This window comes from Lipotes vexillifer, unplaced genomic scaffold (assembly GCF_000442215.2).
Source record: "Lipotes vexillifer unplaced genomic scaffold, Lipotes_vexillifer_v1.1 scaffold1014, whole genome shotgun sequence".
NCBI lineage: Eukaryota > Metazoa > Chordata > Mammalia > Artiodactyla > Lipotidae > Lipotes > Lipotes vexillifer.
The window spans coordinates 396922-415333 of NW_006774244.1; the positions used below are offsets into that span (position 1 = coordinate 396922).

General features: G+C 47.9%; 1 protein-coding gene across 1 annotated transcript in view; it reads left to right on the forward strand.

The window, feature by feature from the left end:
* The window catches only part of NUAK1 (NUAK family kinase 1), a 66359-nt gene extending 48553 nt beyond the window's left edge, over positions 1-17806 (forward strand). The window contains exons 4-7 of the mRNA XM_007449045.1: positions 302-367; positions 11488-11607; positions 13395-13527; positions 16345-17806. Coding sequence (XP_007449107.1) covers positions 302-367; positions 11488-11607; positions 13395-13527; positions 16345-17498 — 1473 coding nt within the window. The 3' untranslated portion in view covers positions 17499-17806. The remainder of the gene's footprint in view (positions 1-301; positions 368-11487; positions 11608-13394; positions 13528-16344) is intronic.
* Positions 17807-18412: the final 606 nt, after the last annotated feature.

The window sequence follows — 18412 nt, forward strand, 5'->3', positions numbered from 1 at the left end:
CCCCCCCCCCCCCGCTGTTTTACAGGCTCTGGGGGAGGATGGATTCCTGTCATTTTTCCCTTAACCACACAGCAAGTGACTAATGCTCTCCTGTCGCTGGTGCTGTGCTGGTCGCTGGCAGGGAGCTTCATGACGGTGAGAGAGGCCCTGAAGGATGGGGGTGAAGACCACCGGCGCTGGCGCATTTCTTTAATCTGTCAGAGATTTCCCTTTGCTCATTCTCCTCCTTCCTCCCCCTCTCCCACTTTCACTCTCGTCCCAACTGCTCCCATTCAGTTCCCTGCCTGTCTTCTCATTTCAGAATGGTGTGGTCCACCGGGACTTGAAGCTGGAAAATATACTGCTCGATGACAACTGTAATATTAAGGTAAAGCTCTTGCCTCATTGATTGATATGCCAGACCTGGGGATTACGGCTGGTTGAAGGCTTAAACTCTGCTCCAAGCTGCAGCCTACGAATAAGGCGGCCACTTCCTTCCCAGCAGGCGGGTGGGGAGAATCACTGTGTTTGAGCCCTCAGTTCAGTTCCAGTGGTTGAATTCATTCAACAAGCATTTATCGATCTCCAACTACATGCCAGACACTGTCCTAAAAGTTGACTAGAATACAGTCCCTGTCCTCGGGAAGCTCATAGTCTGTAATGAGCACCATCAGAATACTTACAACAATAACCCAGTGCATTTGTATTTCATAGCGTCTTTGCCCGATGTCACTTAAATTCAATCTTCACAGCAAGCATGAGATAGATACTGTTACTTACATCATTTCACAGATAGGGAAACTGAGGCACAGAGACGTTAAGTAACTTTCCTGAGATAACACAGTGGTAGCTAGTGGAGTTGGGGTTTGAACCCCTGTCTCTCTGACCCACTGAGCCCAAGTTTGAACCATTCTGCTGGAATTTGCCCACAGGCCCGCAATCTATTATCTGTCCCTGCCACTTCTCTGTCACTTCCACCCCCTGTCTCCTCACCGCCCCCCACCCCCCAGCTGTGGAACTGGGAAGCCGACTGAAATGGTGGCGGTGGTGGCTTTTGGGAAAGAACATGCCAGCAAGTGATGGGGTTGACTCTCACGGGGAGTATTAATGCGGGCTGCTGACGGAGCTAGAGAAAGCTCTCCTGGCCCACAGGGTTCAAGTGCCTCCTGCAGAGCACTCCGAATGGCCTTTTGATCATGGCTGCAAAGTAAACAAATACGATTTCAAAATAAACTGGAGCTTGCCGCATGGGTTTCATTATGAAATGGCCTTAGTACTCCCAGCACCAGGGGTCCCTCTCATTGGCCGCTGGTGACGTTAGTGCCTCGTCCCTGGTCCCTGGACCAAGCATGGGAGTGACCTTGCATCATCCCCTTTTGTTGTTGTTGTTGCTTTCCGTTGAGGGAGTGCATCACAGGGAGGCTCTTTCCTTGCTGGGACGGTTGGAGTTGCTTTGGTGTTTGCATTCTGGTTGCAGATCACGGTGGCAACCATTAGTCACCATCGTCCGTTGAGAGGCCACTGGAAGCCACACCCGGGTGACCTCTTGTTTTTTGTGAGTGGTTGACAGTGATCACATATTTCTCCGTAGCCCACAGAGTAAGGAGGAAACAGTCGGTCAAATTAGTCTTTCTAGGAACAGGAAGTGAAATCTCAGGGTCTCTCCATTTCTGGCAAAGTGGTTGGATTATCCCAGAAGGAGCAGTGGCTGCAGAGTTAGAAAATTCCATCCTGTGTGGTTTACTAGCTGTTTGACATTGGGAGAGCCACTTAACCCTGTTTCCTCAGCCATAAAATGGGGAGAGGGTAATGCCCACGGGCTTGTTTTGAGGACTGAACAAGATGCTCTGCCTTTGGCTTTATCTGAGCACAGTGCAGTGAGTCGAGGTTAAGAGCAGTGGCTTTGGAGTTGCGTGGCCTGGGTTTGAAGTGCAACCCTGCCCCTTACTAACGGCAGTGTTTCAGATTAATTATTCACATATCTAAGCCTCAGTCTCCTCATCTGTCTAGTAAGGATGCCAGCCCCTTTCTTTGGGGATTGTTGTTTATCTGTTCATTTTTAAATGAGTATTTGCTGAGTCGTTACTATGTGTCAGGCCCTGTGCCCGGTCCTGGACAGTGAGTGACAAACGTGAGGATTTTAGACAATATGTGGTCAAAGCACTTAGCACTTACCTATTAATATCCAAGGCCCCAGCTGACAAGGCTGGCCGTTGGGGAGGGAATTGAACAGGAAGTGAGCTCTCTGAAGGTGCTGGGGTGCGGTGGTCAGGCCACGGCTAGAGAATTGGGTTCTGGTCTGAGGGGCACATTCTAAGGGTTTGTATCATCCACCCTGGTAACTTTCTCTGCAGGGTCTTCCTGCCACCTGCCCCCGAACTCTCAAAACGAAATGTGGTCTTTACAAGGCCTGGAACGTGAGCCTCTCGCTTGGGGATCGGGTTCTGTGGTACAGCTTGACCTCATGGTCCCATGATGTAGTCCCAGAAGTGATAAGGCACATAGCTTCCTGCGGAGTCATAGAATTCCCCGCTGGAGGAGAATGGTCACCATTCTGAAAGCAGTTGTGCGGGGAACGATGTGCAGGAGCCCCTGGGAGAGCAGCTCGTTTGCATAAAGCAAAAGGGCAATGATGGGGGCCTCCCAGCTCCCAGGACCAAGTCCTTCATCCCAGGGTCCCTAACCATTAGGTAGGGAAATAACAGATACATAGAACATTATAAAAAGTAAGGTTTGGGTCCTTTTTCCTTAGGATTCTTAATCCTTAAGAATCACACACACACACACACACACACACACACACACACACAAACCTCCCCTTTCTCTGACGCTGTTCCTTCCTTCTGCTTGTTCAAGGAATCCTACGAGGATCTGAGAATCCTAGAGCTTGAAAGAACCTTGAGGGTCATTTTCCAACCCCTTGTTTTAATGATTATGGCCCAGAAAGTCTAAGTGATGTGCCCTCCCAAGGTCGTACACAATGAATCAGCATGTCATTGTGTCTTTGTTTCCTTGGAATGCGGCACAATGCTTGTCACACGCCGTAAGTAAGTAAGTCGGTACTCTAAGCTATTCGATTCTGGAGTGAAGGGGTGACAGCCAGGATTAGAACTCACATGTTTGACTTCCAGGCAGATTCTCTTTATATCGTCTCACACCCACTTCCAAGGTTTTTTGAAAATGTGTTTCAGCTGCTGTTGATCTGTCTTCCGGCTGCATATGCTCAACTCTTCCTGACTCAGCATTTTGCTGGAAACATATTTAGAAAGGGCACTCGTAGCAAAGGCAGGCAGACACATGGCCACAAGCTGGCCTCCATGCTCAAGAGAGTCCATGTCATCAGTGTCTGCACCGGGGGACCACTGACCCTGAAGGCCTGTTACCAACCAGCAGAGTATGAGCAGTGAGGTGCTTCTCAAAATGTGGGTCCATGTTGCGTATTTCGAGGGTGGAGGGCTTTTGCCCAGAAAGCCTATAAAAATGCTACTGGCCGAAACTTGTCGCTGCAGTTTTGGTGTGAGCCATCGTTCTTGTTCCTCTCCCCTTCCCTGCCTGATGTTGATTTGTAAAGAGCACATCTGGCACTGGGAATTATTTTTCTGGCCACTGCGCGAGGGTGTGGCTTCTAAAAATATTCACACAGTCGGTCGGCAGAAAGAATGAGAGCAATGTGCTTCTTTGGGTTGCATTTCGTACTTTGCGGAGAAGCATGTCTACTAAAATAGACACCCAGCAACAGCATTAATTTGCAATTAATAAAAATGGGCCAGATTCACATCCCACTCTCTGGGAGAATGGAATGCTGACAATTCCCATAGACAGCTCCTGTAAAAGTGCCTGACAATGAGAAGAGGGCCAGGCACCAGGGTCAGCAGACCTCCACAAAGAGGGCTGGGAATTTGGTGAGCTCCCAGGGCTCAGAGCAGAGGGACATAGGGGAAATGGCCCGTTGCCCCTGATGACAATGGAAATGCCTGCTGCTGTGGATAAGAAGAGCAGCTTTGAATGGCCAGGGCTAAGTCAAGATGGAAACCCCGAGGCTTAACAAGACCAAGAAGGGCAGCTCAGGGCACGGGCCTCTGGGCTTTGATTATATGAATGTGAGGATGCTGCATTCATGCATTAATGAATCCATTCATTTGTTTGTTCATTTGTCCACTTATGTGTATGTGTGTGTGTACATACATATCCATGAATGCCTGCATTCACTCTTCCATTCCTGCACTTATCCATTCAGCAAATTGAATACCTCCCGTGAGCACTATTTATTTGACCACAAATACTAACTAAGTTCCTACGGTGTACCTGGCATGGTGCTGGTTGCTGGGAATTTAGTAGTGAACCAGATGGCCAGGTCCTTGTCTTCTTGGAGCTCAGAATCTAGCTGTTGTTAAACCAGCAGTAATAATGAGCCATGAGAAGGATACAGAGGTGAATGAGGAGGGTAAGGTACCTGTCCTAATGGACTTAGAATTCCAGTTGGGGACACAAGCAATAAACAAGTACGTAGTGTAATTCTCTGGTGCTGATGAAAATCCATGCGGGATGAGGATGGGGAATGACAGATGTTATTTGAGCTATAGGGGGCGGGGGGTGGGGGGCAGTCGGAGAAGCTCCCTTGCCTAGGACACAACTCCTCAAGTCCACCAGACTTTTTGGCCTTTGCACACACAGTTGCCTCTGCCAGGAATGCTCTTCCTACTGCTCTTTGCCTAGCCCTCCTTAGAGTTTCAGCTTGAAGGCCTCTTCTTCCAGGAAGCCTTCCCTGATCCTCATCTCTTAGGCCCAGGTGACTCTGCTGTGTGCCTCATAGTCCCTTTGTAAGCTGCCGTGGAAGTGCTGAGGAGGAAGTGGTGGGTCTGAACTATGGGCAGATCAGAAAGCCTTTGCCGAGGCAGTGGCAATTGAACTGGGTCTTGATGGATGGCTAGGAGTTTGATAGAAAGGGATGTGATGATGGCCTTCCAAGGGGAAGGAGCAGCAAGCACAGGAGCAGGGCAGGACATGGAGGCTAGACAAGGAAAGTAACCTTTTTGGAGCCCCTGCTAGAAGCCGGAACCCTGTGGCAGACCTTCCACACGCCTTACTTCATTTGGTTCTCAGAATGTCTCCACTGGGGTGGGTCTGATTACCCCCATTTTACAGATGAGGAAGCTCCTGCAGCTAATAAGCAAGGTTATTTGACTCCAAAGACCGGGCACCTGATAAATTCCCTACTACACCCACCCAGATTTGCCCTAAATCCAACAGAGCATCCTCACACTCAAAAGGGGAGGCCACTTTTTTCATCCTTGCTTCAGCTGGCCTTACCTTGTATATAGGCAGCCTGCAGACAGCTGTCCCTGGGGGAGACTCTCCAAGTGCTGATGGTGGCCACGGCCAGGTTGCCTGAGTCACCGTAGCCAGAGTAGCCATGCGGGGCTGCCAGGGTCGAATGAGCTGGGTGGTTACATGTTCGCATCCCCTGAGAGGCTGCTTCTTGGAGGTACCTCAGTGAAGAGCTTCCCCAGATGGCTTGGGATCCGTTATTTCCCATCTCTCTCGAGAGGAGGCGTGACCTTAGATCTGACGATGCAAGCTGACCCCACTCACTTTTGCTCACCATTTCACGCCGTACCTTCACTTCCTGACAACCCGAGTGAGGCTGTCACGGGAAAGCCACAGCAATGAACTCCAGGGCCCAACAGGGCTATGGAGTGTGTCTTTCTGGAGAGTGACACAGGAAGCCCGTTTCCTCCTCAGCCACCCAAGAACAATAACTCCCCTTTATGTGGAGCTTTACAGCCAGTGCAGCTCTTCCCCCGCATCTCAGGCCAGCCGCTTTCCTGCCCTGGGCCTCAGCTTTCTCATCTGCAAAATGGAGATAACAGTGGAACCCTGCTCATTGGGTTGGTGTGAGGATTTAATGTATGTAGCGCTCACAGAACAACGACTGGCATGTAGCAGTGCTGCTGTTATTATTATTATCTCATTTAATCCGATTTTGCTTTTCACAGCACCGTGTGGTCGAGGCTATTGCAATTCCCTTTTCCAACAAATGAAACTGAGACTCAGGTGAAAGTAGCGATCGCTTAACATTGACCAAAGGCCTACTATGTTTAAGGCATGGGTTAAGGCACTTTCTATCTATCAATTCATTTGATTTCGTATCCGCCCTGTGAGGTAGGTTACATTATAATCATCACACACACACCCCCACCGCCCATTTTACAGTTGAAGGAACACAGGTTCAGAGTGACTGATGTGCAGCGAATCCCCTGGGGACCGTGTGACAATGCAGATGCTGACTCAGTAGGCCTGGGGTGGGGCTCCCAGCTGGTGCTCATGCTGCTGGTCCAGCTGGTAGAAGGCGAGGCCAGGATTTGAACTCAAACCCAGCATCCCTTACTCCTCCTGTCGTGCGGTGCAGCCTCTCATGCTGGACATGCTTATTTCGGAAATGAATGATGGTCATTTCTCTTGGGGCTTTGGTGGGCACTGGCTCTGAGCAAACAATTGTTAAGTAGACCAAACCACCATCATTATCCTAACGGCTGTAGTTTATAGAGTCAGCCAGTACCAGGACTCTTCCAGGGGCTTTATGTGCACGTCTTCAGTCCTCAGAACAGCTTTAGAGGTGGGTTCTATTATTATTCCCATTTTGCCGATGAGGAAATTGGTGGCAGTTCCCACCCATGATCTAGCAGTGCCAAGTCCAGGGTTAGCCCCAGGTGCTTCTGGCTCTACAACCTCTGATCTGTGCAGTGCACTTCCTGTCAGACACTGCAAATGACTGTCAGACCGTTGCTTTTATTATCATCCACATCAGCATCCTTTCCCAGTGGTTAATCATCAGCAAGCTGATCCTTCCTTTTTCACTGGGTGAGCTCGCAGGGATTATTCAGGTTAATCCCCTTTTTAAAAAATGGTGGTAAAATATATGTAACGTAAAGCTTACCATTTTTAGGTTTTCGGTCCAGTGGCATTAAGTACATTCACATTGTTGTGCAACCATCACCACCATGAATCTCCAGAACTTTTGCATCTTCCCAACCAGAAACCCTGTGCCCATTCACCACTAACCCCGTTCCCCCCTCCCCCAGCCCCTGGCAACCGCCCTTCTACCTTCTGTCTTGATGAACTTGACTCCACTAAGTACCTCACATAAGTGGAATTCTATAATATTTATCTGTCTGTGTCTGGTTTGTTTCACTTAGCATAATGTCTTCAAAGTTCATCCATGTTTTAGTGAGGTTAATTCTTTTGAAATGTGAATAATCACTTCCCACTTTGTATAACTCTGATTTTCATCCAGCAGGGCACACCTGTAGAAAGGTTTGAAAACAACCAAAACTCCAGAAATTAAGGACATGAGTGTTGATATCCTTTTCAGAGTCCAGGCTGAACTGAATAGCCCAGTGTGAGGACAGAGGGTGGTTCTGAACGGGGCAGGGCAACAGCCCATCACCAGCAAAGTGGTTACCTTTCTCCAAAGGTTACCAGTGTGTTGGCAAAATACAACTTTGAAAGCAAAGCTGGATGCCTCGTTGGTGGAGTCACGCTCGATACACAACTGATGTTCTGTTACAGAGAATCGTACAGAACCCAATGTTCACGTAGCTGTTCTGTCTGTGACCTTCAGCGGAGCTTCTTAAGTCCTGTAACCTTCAGTTGCTTCAGTTACAGAGCGAGGGGCAGGATTAGTTCACCGCTTACGACTCTTCCAGGTTGGAACCATTTCTGGGATTCCTTTTTGTTTTATTATGTTTAAAATCATTATTTCCCAAATTTCCCAAATGTCTTTTCTTTTGTTCTCTCCATGGATTTTGCCTTTTCCTAGTATCTTCTGTGCTATTTCACTTTAATACTTTTATTTAGTGCAATTCACTTAAGAAATCATGTGTATTTGAAAAAGAAACCTTACATAATTACCTCCAATGGAAAACCAGTATTGTTTTGAGTATCATGAAGCTAATAAAGCTACCCAGGTGGATTTAAAGGTGGGACACGTATTTGAGCTCCAACTTTGTAAAATGCTTAAAATAGTAATTGGCACATACTTTACATCATTTAATTTTCACTATGACACCGTGGGGCTGGATACTATTCCTACCTCCATTTTACAGATGGGAAATTGAGGCTTTGAGAAGTTTTATACAGTGGCCATTTCCTGTCTTATAGTTGATATAAGCTCCATACGGCGTGGAATCTTAGAGCTGCAGCCCAAGTTTAAGTGGCTCAAGGATGGAGAACTCTGTGTGTGTGTGTGTGTGTGTGTGTGTGTGTGTGTTGATTAATATTTCTTTTCTACTGAAGTGCCAAGAACATGGACTAATCTAGATTTCTATTAATCTTATGTCAGCAACAATGACAGTTTAACTGGGAGAGGCTGATAAACATTAGTCTGTGAGGATGGGAGTGGGCCGTAACATAAACACACTTCTCAGAAGGGCTACAAAGAAAGCAGGGATGCCCAGACTCGAGCACTCCTGGTGTGTGTGGGGGGGGTTTTGCACGTGGTGGTGGCGGGTGCCTCTCACGTGTGTGTGTGTGTGTGTGTGTGTGTGTGTGTGTGTGTGTGTGTGTGCCTGTGCCTGTGTTTGGAAGCTCACGCAGTGCCCCAGATGCCGCCGACGTTCACAGTGCTGTGTCGGTTCCTGCCTTAGCCGACTTCTCGGGATGTTCCAGGGCTGCAGCTGGTCCCTTCCTGTCCTGATTGACAGGGCACACTTCATAAAGCTTCCAACCAACTTCCTGCAAGCCAGTCAGGGGCCTTGATAAGAAAGTGGAATTCAGGGCAATTAAGTGCAAGCTGAGCCCCGAGACTGCGTTTTCTGAGGGCGGTTGTGTGCCAGCTGCTTTCAGTGCCATTCCGTTCATTCAGGGGCGACTTTTACAAAGTAGCCTTCTTCTGGGCGCTGCCTTCAAAACAGAGCCTCAGCTGGGCTGTGTGTGAATCACTCATCCTATTTATAAGCTTCAAGTGGAAGTCAGTTTGGGGAAGGGCAGAAGTCTGCAGAGGCTCAGCGTGGAAGGCTGGCTTAGACTGGGTGAGATTTGCAGATTACCCAGGGGCAGCGCTGGGCAGTGGTTTGAACCTTTAGAGACACTTGGTTTACATTGTTGCTTGCTGGGTAGCTGTCCTGAGACGAATAACCTAATTTCCCTAAACCTCAGTTTTCTCATCTGTTAAGTGGGTTTTTAAAAAATTATGATAGAATATCCATAACATAAAATTTACCATTTTAACCACTTTTAAATGTACCATGTCAGTGGCATGAAATACATTCACATGGTTGTGTAAATGGGATTTTAGATAGGATTAGATTAGAAAGTGTAAGGTGCTTAGAACCATGCCTGATAATTGGAGGTTGTTCTGTAAGTGGTAACTAAGTTTACTATTATTATTTTGTATTATCTACTAATTGTCTTGTGCTTTTCAAAATATAATGCCTATTCTGGTGACAGGTGTTTCTTGGGTGAGGGCAGGTGCTAAGCAGTGGATGTTACAGAGATGAGGGGCAGATGTGGAACCTGCCACCTGCCTCGGGGGACTCAGCCTAGTAGGCAAGGTGAATTTATATACATATAATATATATATTTGTATATACATATGTACATACATATGTAAGTACATATGTAATATATATTATATGAATGTGTGTGATATATGTGATGATATGTACATGTATAAGATATACATTATACATATATATGTGATAATACGTATATACATGTAACATATATACATTCTATGTATATATGAATAGGTGCACACACACACACAGAAGAGCGCTGCCATAAAGGATAGTAAAACACTTCAAGAAGCCAAAGGAGAAGAGAGTGATTCCAAGGGGTGTGCGATACAAGAGAAGCAAGGTTAGGGAAAGCGTTTGCCTGGAACTTGCGGACAAAGTTTCAAGGCACTTTTTCGTTCACCTTGATTAATTCTTTTTTCTTTTAAATCATTCTCACAATAATCCTGTGATCCGGAAGAGGATAGAGATCATGGGTTTCCATTTTCTGGTGGTAAACTGAGGCTCAGAGTAGCTAAGGGACCTGCTCCATGTCACACAGATGGCTAGTGGCAGAGTTTGGGCTGCAGTGTGACGACTCAGAACCCGGTGCTGTGGATCCATTTCATCTAGGGTCCCAAGGTGGGCAAAATACAGTCCTGATTGGTGCGTAGGTCTATAAAAGGTGGTGATGTCCAGTGCACAGGTAGGTACGTACACCACTGTGGAGGAAGGCAGTGAGATTTTAGGTAGGCCACAGACGGACGGGTCTCAGATTAATAGTTACACACTGTAGTGTTCATCAGAAACATCGAGCATGTGATTCTATGGGTATTTCTCAGGACAAGTCTACACTGACGTGAAAATAGAGTCCTTGCAAGGAGTGATTTTAAGTAACAGAGCATGCAGTGGGTGCCAGGGACTGCAGTCGGGAATCACTGGCCCAGTTGTGCCAACTGGTCCTTTCATGAAAGCTCAGGGCTGCAGAGAAAAGGGTGACCCAGCTACTTGTAAGTTTTGGAAATTAATCCTTTGTCAGTTGCTTCATTTGCAAATATTTTTTCCCATTCTGAGGGTTGTCTTTTGGTCTTGTTTATGGTTTCCTTTGCTGTGCAAAAGCTATGGAGAACAGTGTGGAGGTTCCTTAAAAAACTACAAATAGAACTACCATATGACCCAGCAATCCCACTACTGGGCATATACCCTGAGAAAACCATAATTCAAAGAGTCATGTACCAAAATGTTCATTGCAGCTCTATTTACAATAGCCAGGAGATGGAAACAACCTAAGTGCCCATCATCGGATGAATGGATAAAGAAGATGTGGCACATATATACAATGGAATATTACTCAGCCATAAAAAGAAACGAACTTGAGCTATTTGTAATGAGGTGGATAGACCTAGAGTCTGTCATACAGAGTGAAGTAAGTCAGAAAGAGAAAGACAAATACCGTATGCTGACACATATATATGGAATTTAAGAAAAAAAGATGTCATGAAGAACCTAGGGGTAAGACAGGAATAAAGACACAGACCTACCAGAGAATGGACTTGAGGATATGGGGAGGGGGAAGGGTGAGCTGTGACAAAGCGAGAGAGAGGCATGGACATATATACGCTACCAAACGTAAGGTAGATAGCTAGTGGGAAGCAGCCGCATGACACAGGGATATCGGCTCGGTGCTTTGTGGCCGTCTGCAGGGGTGGGATAGGGAGGGTGGGAGGGAGGGAGACGCAAGAGGGAAGAGATATGGGAACATATGTATATGTATAACTGATTCACTTTGTTATAAAGCAGGAACTAACACACCATTGTAAAGCAATTATACCCCAATAAAGATGTTAAAAAAAAAATACAGTTATAAAAAAAAAAAAAAAAAGAAAAGGGTGACCCAGCTGGCAGAGCCACGCAGGGGTGCCTCAGCTGCTTTGGTCCGTGTGGTGTGAGCTGAGCCAATGCAGACGCTGACTGTAATGCTAACAGGCTCCCTGGGTCTTGCTCCTCTTTGTAGATTGCCGACTTTGGGCTTTCCAACCTGTACCAGAAGGACAAGTTCTTGCAAACGTTCTGTGGGAGCCCACTCTATGCCTCTCCCGAAATTGTCAACGGGAGGCCTTACCGAGGGCCAGAGGTGAGCAGCTTGCCTGGTGTGTATGGTGGGGGGCTGCAGGGGAGAAAAGAACTGAACCTAGGAATACTTAAAAAAAACAAACAAACATAAAAGCAAGCAAACAAAAAACCATTTCCTTATATGATTATAAAAGCCATAATATACACACCTGGGAGAAAAATCCAGAACAGCCTAAAAGAGAAAATGAAGTTGCCTGCAATCTCCCCACAAGAGATAACCACTTAATATTTATGTGATTTCTTCTTAGGCTTTTTTTCCCAGTGTAGATCTTGTATTTCAAACAATTGAGGTCACTATTATATGTGTATATCTCGCCTTTTACTACTAACTTAAAATTGTGACTTTTCTGAATTTGTTATTACTAAAAACATGGTTTTTAACGATGACATAATGTTTTATTGTATGAATATACTGTAATTTATTTAATCACTTCCCTAGTGTTAGACAGATTGTTTTCAGTTGTTCCCTATTGTAATAAGACAAGCAAAACAGAAAGCAAACAGCCTCACTCTGCAGTGAAACTTTTTGCGTGTATTTTTGACAGCATGTATTTCTGATCAAGGAAATACATTTTAATTGCATCTTCTGATTCATGAGAAATACATTTCTCTGTGTGCCTAAAGCTTTCAGGGCCACTGTAAGACACAGGTATGTGAAAATATCATTTTGAAAATGGGTGAGTTGTGACTGATTATTCATTTTTAAAGAGATAGTTCTATCTATAGAGAGATTCATCCACTCAGGATACTTTAAGTAGCAGCCGTTCAGTGGGTTGAAATGTTTCCTTCCAAGTATTTATCTGTTTGAGAGTGTTTGGGGCAGGGCTAGAGGGTAAAGAGATGGATGCCAAGAGCCTCCATCACTTGCAGTAAGGAGAAAGTCTTTCCAAAACAAAAATGTAAGGGAGGAGCCTAAGGTCCAATTTACAACATTGCAGAAACTTGACACTGTAAATTTATCACAGATAATGAATGCTGCTTTGATCCTCGATGATCTGTTTCTGAGGTTACAAGCTGGCAGCCTGTGATCTGGCCAGCAAGAGTGCTTTATTTGGCCATCTTTCTAAAAAAAAAATTGAACATTTAATAAATGGGAGATTTCACATAGAAGTCTGTTTTCTGACTTCTCTTGAAAAAACAAAGGATCTAGCAGTGCTGGGCCTATATTACTATGTGACAGCAACTAGCCAGAGGAGGCTGCCTGTGTAAGATGGGTGAATGCCCTCTACAGTTTGTCTTCAAACCAACACTCCACGTGGTACCCCACCGTCTCTCTTTCTTTGTTCATGTTTGTTGTCTGCCTGGCTCTTGTAAGCATTTGAGTTTGCAACCCCTGATCCATTTGAAGAAGGTGCAGGATTCCTGGATTAGGAGTCAAGAACCCCATGTTCCAGTCTTACCTCCATCACTGGAATGGGGAGGGGCCTCTGGAGACACCATTTAACTTCCTTGGGCCTCAGTATTCTCACCTGCCAAATAGGGCTGAAAATAATCCGGGGCCCTACCTGTTTCACAAAATTAGAGTGAGGATCAAAGAATATCATGTATTCAAGAAAGTTCTTCTACGGGTTGGGACTGTTGGTCTCAGTTTGCAACGAAAAGGTCAGGCTCTGAAACAGGCCCCAGGTGCACTGCATATCAGGTGTCAGGCTGTGGTGGGAACCTGTCTGCCAGGTGCTAAATTCCATTCCTGGGGTCGTTGAGGGTGGCTGCTCATGGTCTGTGATGCTAATGGTTTGGAAGGGAATCTACTTCCCAGCTCCTATATGTCTTGTCTCTCTGCTCCAGGTGGACAGCTGGGCCCTGGGCGTGTTGCTTTACACTCTCGTTTATGGAACAATGCCCTTCGATGGTTTCGATCACAAAAACCTCATTCGGCAGATCAGCAGCGGAGAGTACCGGGAGCCCACGCAGCCCTCAGGTGTGTGCCCACGGAGGGTCAGCGGCTAAGCCGGGCGAGGCCAGCTCACACTTTCTGCTTTTGTGTCCATGTCTGTAAGGAGACTCCTGCTTTTCCTCTTTCTTCCCCCCAGATCTTTGCCTTCTGGCAGAGCTGGCTTATTAGGCCACTTTCCCCAAACCTTCCCGCTGTGATATTTCCAGAACAGTTGTTCTACTCTGCAGGCTAGGAGTCCTGTTTGCTTGCGGTGTGAACTTGGGCAAGGCCCTTACCCTGTTTAGATTCTGTTTCTCCACTATAAATTCACATTTTGGAAAAGGTATTACGTGAAGTCCCTTCCAGTCCACGTAGACATAAAACCCCCTCAGTAGACTCTAGGGTGGCAGCTGCTCTTTTGCACACCTTGCCCTGGCCGGGGGGTATGGCACACGTCTGCTGTTTCATGACCTGTTGCCACAGAACAAGTCTATCCCATCCCGCTCCCACACCCAAACAAACTCAGCAGTTTAAAAAACATCTATTAGCCGTTATCTCTTGATTCCCTGGATTGGTTAGAGCTTTTCTGGCCTGCCTTGGGTTTCTCCTACAGTTGCAATCAGACGGTAGCTGGAGTTGGGGCCAATTGTGGGGACACCTCGGGGCCCCTCTTTGTGGGCTCTCTCCCCACGAGCTGCCTCCCCAGGCGTCTCTCTCTAGGAAGGAGCGTGGACGTCTTACATAGCAGCTCAGGGCTCGAAGATGGAGGAAGAAGCAGCTGCCAGGCCTTCTTAACGTCTGCTTGGAAGCCAGATGATGTCACTTCTGCCACGTTCTATTGGTCAAAGCGACCAAGGCCATAAGCTCCATCTCTTGATGGGAGAGCATTGTGTGGGTGCAGAAGGGGTGTGTACAGGTGGCCGTATTTGGAATGTGGTTAACAGACACTTCATATATTGCAGTGCGCGCATCCTACATGTGTATACACACACACACGGTTGATTCTCATTATTTGCCGCAGTTGTGTCCTATAACATTGCTGTGAACACTGAGTTTGTGAATACTGAAGCACTACTCACAGGGAAATACAGGGCTCGACTCCTGGGAGCCTCTGGTCACAACGTTTTTGTCAACTGATCGGTCCATATCCTTGTTTTATGTATATTTCTGTTTAAAGACGCCTCATTTAAAATATATTGTTGATTCATGAACATCGAACTTACGGCCAACAGCACTTTAACTCATGCCTGAATGAGGCTTATCTGACTCATATGTTTTCTCCGTAAGGTACATCACTGCCTTCTTGCCCTTAGCATCCCCAGATAGCCCTTCAGCACCACGCTTGGGGGCCATTTTAAACAGTGAAATCACTAATAAAAAGTGCAAATATGTGAAAAGCATGAACTAAACGGACTGTGAAAAGGACACTTGCTTACGGCATGAGAGCAGAAACAAGAAGGCAGTGCCTTGTCACCTGGTTCTGCTTCAGCTGGGAACACACATGCGCATTGTGTGGGGGGGTAATTCACATTTTTTGCCAGTTCGTGGACAGCACCTTGAGTATTGATTTGGGGGTTCCAAATACATTTTAATGAGTAGGCGAATTTACAAATACAGAATCTGTGAATAATGAGCACTGAGTATTTTATATGTATAAACAGGTATAGATATGCAGATATATATATATCTATACATTTTTTCAATAAGCTAACCTGTGTGTGTTTGTTTGTTTGTTTGTTTTTAGAAAATTCAGGGTGAACTCTATGGCAGCCTTTTTGCCTGACCAGCTAACTTGTGTCAACACGGTTTCTGGTACACTACAGGGGTTCAGAAAATATTTATTGACCGAATGAACGAACATCCTGTTACTTTTCAGGGCTGCGGCTCACCCCTGGCTCCATTGCCAGGTCCCAGCCAGCTACTCATTAGCTACATAAGTAGCTGAGGGGAGGTGGCGCCTTCCCAGGGTATAATTCAACCCCCATTTGGGGAGTACGGTTTGATCTTAAAAGGCGATTTATAAGCTGTGAGAGTCTGTTGGTTCCTGTGGCCTCCTCAACATCCCTTTGGGGCTTTCCCCTAATTCTTTGGCAGCAGAAATTGACAAATGGAGTTTTTCAGACAGGCCGTAAGCGGATAGCAGATAGAGATCAGCTCTCTGATCTGACAGCTTGGTAGGCTATGGCTTATGTCAGAGAGGGACAGGAGGTGAGCACTTGGGTGTGGGATTCAGAGCCCGGCCAAGGCCCAGGTCAGGCCAGCCTTGGGGACAGCCCCCTCTCAAGGCCCAGGCGTGCCAGGTGTGAACACCTCTCCATCCTTCTCTGTCTCTCCCTCTCTGATGAGAAGCCTTTTCCTTGCCATCTCAGCCCTAAATTTCCTTTTTGTGCTGACACATTTTCCTGGTGACCTGAGCACTGTGTGTTTATATAGACCTAACTTTGGAGGACTAAAAGCCATGGTCATCTATACCTGTTTTCCCATTTAGTAAAACGATATCTGCCAAAGGAATGGTGGGGCCCTGCTTGGGGTCAGGTCTGGATTCTTTCCTGGTCACCTGGCCTTCCCCATTCTATAAAGATCTGAGTTGATGGAAAGTCATAAGTTTGACATTCCGTCAGTAGCGTGGAGAAACATGCCAGGCTGTGATAGCCCACTGGCCTGTGGCTCTGAGTCTTGATGATGCTTTCTGATGTACAGTCTGGAAGGCTACAGCTTCCTGCCCCACAGTGTGGCTGCACCAGGGCTCCATTTGGATTTTTCCTCAAATGAGTGTGTCTCCTTTGCGCCCCCGGAGCGTCCACTTTGGAAAGCCCAAAACTCCCGTAAAATGTATCGTTCCTTCTGTTCCTTGTCCCATAGATGCCCGAGGCCTCATTCGGTGGATGTTGATGGTGAACCCCGACCGCCGGGCCACCATCGAGGATATTGCCAACCACTGGTGGGTGAACTGGGGCTACAAGAGCAGTGTCTGCGACTGCGATGCCCTTCGCAGCGCCGAGTCCCCACTCTTGGCCCGCATTATCGACTGGCACCACCGTTCCACAGGGCTACAGGCTGAGGCAGAAGCCAAAATTAAGGGCTTGGCCAAACCCGGGGCCCCTGAGGTCATGCTGGAGCGGCAGCGGTCGCTGAAGAAGTCCAAGAAAGAGAATGACTTTGCTCAGTCCGGCCAGGACTCAGCGCCCGAGAGCCCATCCAGGGTGAGCTCCAAGCGGCCCAAAGGGATCCTGAAGAAGAGGAGCAACAGCGAGCATCGCTCTCACAGCACCGGCTTCATCGAAGGCGTCGCCAGCCCTGCCTTACCCCCCGCTTTCAAGCTGGAGCAGGACTTGTGCCGGACTGCTGTGCCCCTGCCAAGCGCCCCCGAGGTGGAGGTGCCTGCTAAACTCAGCCCCAAACAGTCGGCCACTATGCCCAAGAAAGGCATCTTGAAAAAGACCCAGCAGAGAGAATCGGGTTACTACTCATCCCCGGAACGCAGCGAGTCTTCAGAGCTGCTGGACGGTCACGATGGGCTGGGTGGCGGCATCCCCTCCCCGAGCCCCCCGGATCCGGCCAGGGTGACGTCCCACAGCCTCTCCTGCCACAGGAAGGGCATCTTGAAACACAGCAGCAAGTACTCAGAGGGCACCATGGACCCGGCCCTGGCCAGCCCCGAAATGCCCACACTGGAATCCTTGCTGGAGCCCGGCATCCCTGCCGAGGGCCTCTCCCGGAGCTACAGCCGGCCTTCCAGCGTCATCAGCGACGACAGCGTCCTGTCCAGCGACTCCTTCGACTTGCTCGACTTGCAGGAGAATCGCCCTGCCCGCCAGCGCATCCGCAGCTGCGTCTCTGCCGAAAACTTCCTCCAGATCCGGGACTTTGAGGGGCTCCAGAACCGGCCCCGGCCCCAGTACCTGAAGCGGTACCGGAACCGGCTGGGAGACAGCAGCTTCTCCCTCCTCACGGACATGGACGATGTGACTCAGGTCTACAAGAAAGCGCTGGAGATCTGTAACAAACTCAACTAGCTCCCCAGGGTGCAGGGGTGGGTCGGGGTGGGTACAAGGGAGGAGTGGGAGTGGTGACTGGGCTATGGACAGAGCTGGTTACCTCTTTGCTGGCCATGACAACAGACTGAAAAAGGATTGGTGCTGTCTTGCTTTGGCCAAATTTGCAGCCTTGAGCCAGTGCCTATGAGGGAGAAGTGGGCTCTTGGCCAGTCCTGCCGACTGCCAGTCAGAAGTGGGATCCTCATTGCCATTTGCTTTATGGCACCTCCTAGAGTCCAGGGGAGGTGGTGTTGGCCAGCACTTAGTGGGTGGGGAGGGAGCATATGGGAGAGGAAACGTTTCCCTAGGAGTCGTCCACGTGCTTCTGGAGGAGGGCAAGACAGACTGGGGCCATCTGCTCTGAGTGAACTCAGAGCTCGTTCCTTCTCTCCTCACATTAGCGGGCTTGGTCTGACTGCAGGGGGTGGGCACGTAGATTTCATCTGAGCTTGAATCGGTAATCGATGGATAGGGGCTGCTGGGTGTGCTGGTTTGAGTAGCCCAGACAGTGGGAAGGAGTGCTGTGATTGAATAGTAATGGCTGCCATGGGGATGGGAAGGGGTGCAGTAGCACTCATGCCGTGTAGTTGCCATCCTTGACCTGGCTAAGCCCTGGGAGTGCTAGTGTAGATCCCGTGGGATCTATGTTATCTCTTTCATGCCACTGGTGTGGCATTTGTTAATTAGCTACTCTACCTTGAATGGAAGACAGGGCCTTGGTCAGAGAGAGAGTGCTCTGAACACTGCTAAGGACTTAGAGTCAGCCCATGGTGATTTTTTGGCTTTTTGTTGTCTGCCTCTTCTTTCCTGGTGTCTTCCTGGCTCTTCAGCACAACCTCCAAGGGTAGACAAGGAAAAAGAGGTGGTGTCAGAGGTCAAAACTATGGTGTATA